Source organism: Lycium ferocissimum, chromosome 2, assembly GCF_029784015.1.
Source record: "Lycium ferocissimum isolate CSIRO_LF1 chromosome 2, AGI_CSIRO_Lferr_CH_V1, whole genome shotgun sequence".
In the NCBI taxonomy this organism is placed as follows: Eukaryota; Viridiplantae; Streptophyta; class Magnoliopsida; order Solanales; family Solanaceae; genus Lycium; species Lycium ferocissimum.
The window spans coordinates 51,660,469-51,669,392 of record NC_081343.1 but is presented as its reverse complement, the minus strand read 5'-3'; the positions used below and the strand labels follow the sequence as shown (position 1 = coordinate 51,669,392).

General features: G+C 36.2%; 2 protein-coding genes across 2 annotated transcripts; one reads left to right on the top strand and one right to left on the bottom strand.

Annotated features, from left to right (window-relative positions):
* The first annotated feature begins 1,584 nt into the window (after positions 1–1,584).
* On the top strand, positions 1,585–5,459 carry LOC132043671 (G-type lectin S-receptor-like serine/threonine-protein kinase SD2-5). Its single transcript, XM_059434140.1, has one exon. It carries the CDS (start codon positions 2,777–2,779, stop codon positions 5,279–5,281), a length of 2,505 nt encoding a protein of 834 aa, XP_059290123.1. The 5' UTR covers positions 1,585–2,776; the 3' UTR covers positions 5,282–5,459.
* Positions 5,460–5,696: 237 nt separating this feature from the next.
* Positions 5,697–8,630, bottom strand: LOC132043681 (heat stress transcription factor A-7a-like). The gene is made up of 2 exons (XM_059434148.1): positions 8,174–8,630; positions 5,697–6,567 (listed from the first exon to the last, which is right to left on the bottom strand). The coding sequence occupies exons 1-2, from the start codon at positions 8,468–8,470 to the stop codon at positions 5,845–5,847; spliced, it is 1,020 nt and encodes a 339-aa protein (XP_059290131.1). The 5' UTR covers positions 8,471–8,630; the 3' UTR covers positions 5,697–5,844.
* Between the last annotated feature and the right edge of the window lie 294 nt (positions 8,631–8,924).

The following is an 8,924-nucleotide window of genomic DNA, read 5'->3' as shown; positions in this document are numbered from 1 at the left end:
TCCCACTGCAATAATCTCTTAACTCGTTTGATACGTTGACCTATCATTATCTGCCTCTATTTGGACCAAAAAAGCAGCCTCTCTTTTTAAAGAAACAACGAAAAAATCTTAGTTGATGGTTTAGAAATGATGTCTTAAGACTTCTAGTGGGGTAATGCTTAATTTTCATTACAGGTTGTGCACCTTTTTTGCTTTTGGGGTTTACAAGGGATCTTCTAAGCTGCCAAACAATCGATTAATGTTTGTTCCATATAAAAAAAGGAGCCACAAAATTGTTTGATGGGTGGGAAACGAAAACAGAAATTAGACTTTGTGCTTTTCCTCTTTTTTCTTTTATATTTTTTTAAGAAATTATTTTTGAAGAATTACTTTACTAAAGTTCCTTGTTGAAAAAGCTCTTAGGACTTTTGGTCCAGTAATAAGAGCGCAACATGTGATGTGCGAATTAGTCGCACGTCACTAATTCGAATACTATCAAAGATAAAAGTTTGGTATTTATATTGAAGAATAGAGAAGCGAGCTCATTATCCACCGAATTTCAAACCATTTCTAAATTGACCATGATAGTTTCTAGATTATCACGATAAAAATTAGTTCCTTGTTGATAAACAATGACCCTATAAATGAAAGGGGACAAAACAGAAAAGTTATAGAGGAGGAATATTCAACTTTTTAACAGTCATTCAAAGTTCAAATTTTCAGGTCATACTCTGCTGACATCACATTTGTCTTTTCTTGGGAAAATTGACAGTCAATAATAGCTACAATCAAAGATTACAGCTACACGGTTAAGGAAATATCAGCTTACAAACAAATCTTTCTTTTCTATGGACTGTCCTAAAGAATTTTCTTGTTTTAAGTTAAATTTCCAACCTTCATTTTCCTCTTCTACATTCCAACTTCTTTCTGTTCTGAAGTTGAGGTTTTTGGTTAGTCAAGGGATCAGTAAGTCATTCATGAGACTATCTTTTTCGAATTTCATAGAATAGATAATATGGATGGGCCTGTCTATAATGATAGACAAATGAAAGACTTTTCTCAAGATTCTGATTCATCCACTAGTCACTTGAAGTGAGGTCTGTGAATTGAAGAGCATCAAAAGTTATCTACTCTTTTAAGCACAGAATTCTACAAGATATCAGGGAAGGATGATCTTCACACAATGAAGATGACAACGGATATACAAAAATACTTAAAACAGGAGCGTGAGTACATACAAACCTGTCAGATGGAATAAAAATCATTTCTTGGACGTTCAACCTTACAACACTATCCTGGCCACGACAAAAACTCGAGTAGCCTTCTGTGCTATTTTTTTTACAAGTCTCTCGGCAGGGGCGGATCCAGAGCCCGCCGGGAGTGTTCACCCGAACACTCTTGGCAAAAAATTATACGATATAAGATATTTTTTAATTTTTATGTACGTACATAGATTTTGAACACTCTACAAAATAAGAGAAGAGGTTGGTTCAGTGGTTTAGAGTGTTCAAAATTCACCTTGAAGTTACAAATTTAAATTCCAATCACTATATTTTTATTTTTTGAATCCCTCAGTAAAAATTCTGGACCTGTCACTGGTCAGAATCTAGTGAAATGACAACTATGATAAAACAGATGTTCCTTCCCAACTCATTTGTCAGAGTTCTTTACGAGAGTTGGGCAAAGCCCCAGTCATCGTCAAACTCAGCAAGGAGAAGAAAAGTCCAATGTTAAAACATGGACAACTAGGACAAAGGGATAACATTCAACTTAGTTCGATATTTCAAATGTACTTCTTGTTTACCCCAAAAAAGTCAGTAGTTTAAAGGATAAGTGAATTGATTTGTTATAAGCAAAAAAAGATAATAAGTGCCAAAGTAATGAAATCAGGTAAATATAAAACAATAATTAAGTAAAATATAGAATAAGCCTGGGCTGTAGGAACTCGAAGGAATCTCTTAATGAGGATGACTCCAGTTGAACACTCAGCCGTTAAGAACACTTCGAATCCAGAACAAAATAATATAGAGAACAAAGTAAGTATCTTTGTATTGCCATATGATTTCTTATGTTTTAAAAAGCTTTACTTATACTAGAGCTATGGGGTGCATGATCCACCAATCATGCCCCATTAATTACTAATATTCATACTGCAATAAAAGATAATTAATGGGTGACAATGAATGGTAATAAAGGGTATTAATGCGCTTTTAAGACTTGAGGAAGACTTGGGATTTCTTGTAACGGTTGTGCATTGAATGATGTTTGATCGGTGAATTAGCATGCTTCTCCGGACCCTTTATAGTTTTTTCCTCCGCTAGCTATTACCAAATTACTTATCCGGAGCGTCATGTGCTTTCCCAAATCCCCTCACTTGCTAACTTGAATCGGACATGTTACAATCACCACTGTCATCTTTTGATACTTTCACCAGGTGCCTACGAATTTTACCGTATACACTTCTCTTCCCATGATTGTCCACATAGAGCATACTAGTCAAATGCATTATTGCCATTTGTAACTGTAGTAAAATAACATTTCCAGTCCAGACCATCACATAATTCCTAAGTTTTCCAAGCACAGAAAAAAGGTTAAGACAATATCAGCTTCAAAGTTATCTTTACCCTATCCAGACAAGTAGTTAAGCAGACGGGAATGATTCATTACAAGTATCATCAAGTCATTGATATAAATTAGAGATTTCACAGATGAACTATTCATCTATGTAAGAATTCCTTTGAATCCTTTCCCTTGAATTATATTTTTGGTATTTTAGTTTTTTGTCTAAAAAAAAATCATGGCTTTAGCCTCTGTCAAACATGTATTGAAGCTTTTGATCACTTTGCTCCTTGAGAATCTTACTTTAGCTCAATTTCCTGACTATCACACCGCAAAAATCCCCACAACCTGGATAAACAATAATGTTTCGGCTGTCAATGTTACAAAGCCCTTAACGTACCCTTTTTACTCATTCAATCAATCTTCTGGACCTTTCATGAGAATTGTAATGCTCAAAGAGATAAAAAAGGACATGGGATATGCTTGTGGTTTTGCTTCAAATGGAGAAGATGATTCCTTTGTGTTCTCCATAGGAATTGTACGTCTTATTCAGGACTTTGTAGGAGCCGAGAACTGGTCTGACCTTGAGCTGGTCTGGTTTGCAAACAGAAACCATCCAGTTCGTGAAAATGGAACGCTGCAATTGCTGCAAGATGGAGATTTAGTGTTAAAAGATGTGGATGGAACTCTTGTGTGGTCTACGAGTACTGCAAATAAGTTCATATCAGGCATTAACATGATGGAGACTGGAAACCTTGTGCTTCATGACATGTATAATCAGACTGTCTGGCAGTCTTTTGATCATCCAACAGATGCACTCCTTCCGGAACAGAAATTAAGGGCTGGTCAAAAACTTGTGGCTAGAGTTTCTTCATCCAAATGGACTGAAGGTAACTACTTTCTCTCTGTAACAAATCAAGGCTTGTTTGCATTTTACATATCGAACAAGCCACGTATGTATTTTAAGTTTTTGGTTAGAGGAGAAAGGGATAACTTTGATGAAAGTTATGTGAAAGCAGTGAATGGTACTCTTGCCTTGTACATATCATCAACTGAGCCAAATGAGCCAAATGCTGTATTGTCAAGACCTTCTAGGATGAAATTTTTGAGATATGATTATGATGGATATCTTCGAGCCTACATCGAGGGAAGTGATCAACCAAAAGATCTTTTGGCAGATTTCATCAGTTTTTGCGATTACCCCACAGCCTGTGGCAGTTTGGAGCTTTGTGCAAATGGATTTTGTTCTTGTCCGGGTTCATTCAGAAAAAGCAATGATCAGCAAAACAATGGGTGCGTGGAAGTTAGTCCAGTGGAATGTAATGGACAACGCTCCCACAAAATGGTGCGTGTTTCGGATGTCTATTACTTTAACTATGTTGACATTGATGCAGCAGCTCTAAGAGGAACAGATGAGGAAAGCTGCCAAGAGTTGTGCTTGAAGAACTGCTCTTGTAAAGTAGTTCTCTTCCGCTATTTTACTAACTTTTCAAGTGGTGACTGCTATCTACCATCGCCTGTTCTGTCACTTATAAATGATGGAAAGGAAAGAAGTGGCTATGAGTCATCTGCATTCATCAAATTACCCAATGATGCAGAAAAAAGTACGAAGTCTACAGCTGCAAGAAGAATTGGCATTATAGCTGGATCAACTAGTGGAGCATTTCTTCTGATAGCATTAAGTGTTGGCATCTTGATTGCTTTCAACAGAAAACAAGCATTGCAAGAAAATAATGATGATTATTCAGAGGAGATATCTGGCCTTCCGAGATTTTCTTACGAACGGTTGAAGGTGGCAACAGGGAATTTCCAGAAAAAGCTTGGTCAGGGAGGCTTTGGCTCAGTTTATGAAGGAGTTCTTCAAGATGGTCAAAAAGTAGCAGTGAAGGTTCTCGAAGGTTTTGGACAAGGGAAGAAGGAATTCTTGGCAGAAATCCAGACCATAGGAAGCATCCATCATGTTAATCTTGTTAGACTAGTTGGAGTTTGTGCTGAGAAAGAGCATAAGCTATTAATTTATGATTTCATGAGTAACGGATCATTGGATAAATGGATTTTCGGAACAGGCTCTACACAGTTTACACTTGATTGGAAAATAAGAAAAAGAATCATCCATGATATAGCGAAAGGATTGGCTTATCTTCATGAAGAATGTATGCAAAGGATAGTCCACTTAGATGTAAAGCCGCAGAACATTCTGTTGGATGACGATTTTTGTGCAAAGGTTTCTGATTTTGGTTTGGCCAAGTTAGTGGATAAAGATCAGAGCCAGATAGTGACCAGAATTAGGGGAACCCCGGGATACTTAGCTCCTGAATGGTTTACCGCATTCATTACAGAAAAAGCAGATGTCTACAGCTTTGGAGTTGTTGCAATGGAGATCCTCTGTGGACGCAAGAACTTGGACTATTCACACTCACTGGAATCTCCACATTTGCTTAGTTTGTTTATGAAAAAAGCTGAAAACAATCAGTTGATCGATATGATCGGAAACTACAACGATGATCTGCAATGCAATACATCAGAAGTGGTCCGTATGATGAAGCTTGCTGTCTGGTGCTTACAGAGTGATTTTACTCTGAGGCCTTCCATGTCCATAGTGGTTAAAGTAATAGAGGGGACAATGGACATTGAATCTCACTTAGACTACAGTGTTCCAAATTCACAAACAATTGCAGCAATCAAAAGAGTGACAGACACAACCAATACCTTGTTTCCTTCAATTCTTTCAGGACCTAGGTAAGGAATATCTAAGCATGATGAAGAAGAAACAAAGAAACTATCCTCCTTCCATTATCCAATTTCTTGTCTGATATCATTGTTATATAGCTATTTATTGGTTTCATTTGTTTATTTTTCTGTGACTTAATAAGAGACTGTAGTTGAGAACCATGGTGTAGTTTCCAGTGTAAATTCAAACGAAAATTACTGTCTTAGGTTCACCTAATTGTTTCCTATCACAGAACTGTGAACATAAAGCAGAAGCAGCTTGAGATGTCATAACTCAGAGGAAGTTTTAGAGATAGGCTACTCCCATAGATATTCTACATAGTTACAATTATGAATCATTACAAAGTTACCATAACTTCCAAATTCCAGTATAGTTTCTAGGTGAAATTATGTAAACAGAAAAGACATTAAATAGTTCCTGGAACAAATATAAGAACAATCTATATGGATAGAGGACCTTCATCAGCTGTAGTTCATCTCCACTTTTCATCTCCACCCTGCAGACAAAGTAACAATTTTGATTTGATAAGAAGGTCACAATCTAAACATGTAGTGGAATTAAGCAAAGAGAATATACTAAGTCCATAGTTGAAGATAAGCCTCCGTCTCCTCATCTAAACTAGCAGCAGTCTTTGCTATCAAAGCATCTCCTTCCATAGCAATCTTGTTCTCCACCATCTCCTCGATCTCTGCCATCGCCTTCGCACGATTCAGTTCCTGCTCAAACTCTGCTCCTTCATTTTTAGACTCTGAATCATCTTCAAACAGTTTTTCCCAGAACTCGCGATTCTTCTCATTCTTAGTAGTTGCTTCTTCTTTCTGTTGTTCGTTAGAACTCACAGAGCCACCAGCAGAATTTAATGCATGTCCAATCCCATCCTGGACAGAACTAGCAACAGGATATGGCGACTCCACTACTCGTGGCCTCTTGCTGGTATCATTGCTGCTAGAATCTCCTCTGACTTCCGATTTCTCGAGAAGCAACTTCAAAATATTCCTAATTTCTGTTTCCTTTCTGCATCCTTGCAAAGTAGGAAAGAAAGATCTCATGTTTTCTTGTCTTTCTTTCAACTCCTGAAGTTCTACTCTCAGATTAACGTGATCATTCCTCAACTTTTCCAGCTCCTCTTCCAGATTATCCTTCATTGGATCAACACGAGGACTATGTGAACCTTCTTGTGGCTTGTTCTCTTTGGATAGTTGAATCCTGCTTTTGATATTGTTCAGCCAGTGCTTCTTTCCAGCTCGAAACCATGGATTTTCGTACTCACATTTGTAAGAACAGACCTTCCTAAAGCGCTGAAATTCATTCATTCTTATCAAATCAAAGTTCCAAGTACTTCATATAGAAAGGAAACAAACCAAACAGCTTCTAACAAATCAATACCATTTTGACAATCACACCAAATGCATACATATTAGAACGTTAAATTAAGACGAAAGCATGTCATGGTTTAGTGTTTAGAGATTGAAGCCACCTAGATGTTGACCTAGTAAAAAAGGGGCGAGTCTGGAAGGGAAGCCAAATTTCAAGAAATCAACATAGATGAGAAAATAACCTAGCAAACATATCAGAACACAGAGACTACTAAAACTGCCGTTTAGTTTTAACTGCATTTGTTTTAATCATTTACCACATTAATTAATACTAACTACTAACTAACAAAAGCCAAACATTTGATTGAAAAGGAACACCTTCTTCTTCCATTCTGATTATGAACAAGCCATTTTTTAAATAAATAAATCCATCAAAAGACTCTTAAATTGCTGAAAGAGATAGAGAGAGTCTTTGATCTGTACAAGAAATCTGGTAATATTCTACATATTGTTTCTGCCAAAAAAAAAACTTACACTTACCAGGTTTCAATTCTTTGAAAGAACACATCGACTTTTCATGGAATTTATTTCGTTAATCGCAAGCAATTGATCAAAAGACAAAGAAACTTCTACTTGAACTAGGAAAAGTGAAATTTTCTTCCAAAGAGGGAACAAACTTCCTCTCAATAGCAATTACGCATTCAGAGATTCATGGGATTGTTACGCTTAATATGTACTAATATTTCACAGGTTGAAATTCTGCCAAAAATCTCCTATACTGGATCCTGTTGCTTCCTCTGATGATTTTGATGTTCTGACATGCCTTTTCATTTAATGCTCTACAAGATCATTGCATCCTTTAAGAATTTCAGAAATATGAGTAAGCTTTTCAGATGAAGCTTTTCAGATGATCATATGATTGAATTATAGTGTTTCTCCCTTTATATATGGGTAGCAATGTTTGTGAAGATGTACATATAATTAATGGCGTTCTAAAATTAAACCAAGTTGCGTAATATATTTATTTAGATTATGCAAATCTCTACCATGAAGATCAAAAAAGTAAAATCGTGATTTTGAGTGATTTTACTGATTTTGAGTTGAAGCTTGGAGCAGTAGGGCAAGCAACTAATTTATAATTCTAATAGGAGGTCTGTATGGACTCTGAAGAATGTGATATCTCCATCTCATTTTTTTTTAAAACTCCACGTATAATCATTCAAGACTTCATGTGAGAGATAACTTGAATTCTTTTTTCAGCATACAACAAAGAAATGATGACTTTAACAAATGCAGGGGGTGTTAATTTGAGTAAAGATCAAAAGAAAGTTTCGAGTCATTAACCAACAGAAGTAGGAACACAAAACAGAAAACAATACTAAAAGAGAAGTCAAATTTCAAGAATCAATTCAAATGAGAGAAAACATATATTAGACACAGAAGAGGATTGCTTGCAGTAACACACTGTCATAGTTGTTGAGCTAGTAGAGATGGAAACAAAATTTCGAAAACATAATCCAACAGAAATAGGAACACAGCACAGAAAACAATACTGAAAGAGAAGTCAAATTTGCAGCATCCTACTCACATAGTTGTTGAGTTGGTAAATGAAGCTAGATAAATTCTTGTGTTTGAAGTACTTTGGCAGTACTTCTCCAGCAAACTTGTTAGGATCAGTTATAAGAAAAGTGGTTTTGCTAGTATTCCAATGTACCAAATGATCAGTGTCAGGATCATCCACCATCTCAAATGTCTTCAACAGAAAGGGTGGCGGAGAGTTTCCCCGCAATCCATTGAGTCTAGATCCGCCACGAGCAGCAGCTCCTCCTCCTCTTCCTCCTTTTCGTCCAATAGCAGCACTATTTTCAGCATTGTTGATCTTCATTCTTGATTGATGATATTAGTATTTTCTTTGAAACCTTTTGAGAGAATTTGGAAGTGAGTGAAAGAATTGATCATGCATGGAAATATGTTATATAGGTGTTTGAGGCATACTAACATATATTATGAAAATCAAATGTTTTCACTACAAATGCAGAGTACTGCATTTGAATTAAGGCCATTGGAGTTTTTATTCCCTTTCCTTTGATCGTATTGTTATTATGGTCACACACAAATGCCAGCCGCTAAAGGACAACTCACTTTTTTTTTTTTTTCGTCCTCTAAAGTGTACTCCTTCTGTTCCCTTTTACTTGTTTAGTTTATATTTTGCATCTTTATTAATCTGAAAATCTAAATTTGACTATTAATACTAAAATTAGTAGGCTTTTGGCCATGAAAACCAAATATCTTTCACTTTATTTGGAATTTTCAAGTTGGAGTTGGAGATGGAGTTGTGT

Coding starts and splice junctions, on each gene's coding strand:
- LOC132043681 (XM_059434148.1), bottom strand. CDS start 8,470: ATGAAGATCAACAATGCTGAAAATAGTGCTGCTATTGGACGAAAAGGA. Junction 6,568..8,173: donor TTTACCAACTCAACAACTAT/GTGAGTAGGATG, acceptor AATGAATTTCAG/CGCTTTAGGAAGGTCTGTTC.
- LOC132043671 (XM_059434140.1), top strand. CDS start 2,777: ATGGCTTTAGCCTCTGTCAAACATGTATTGAAGCTTTTGATCACTTTG.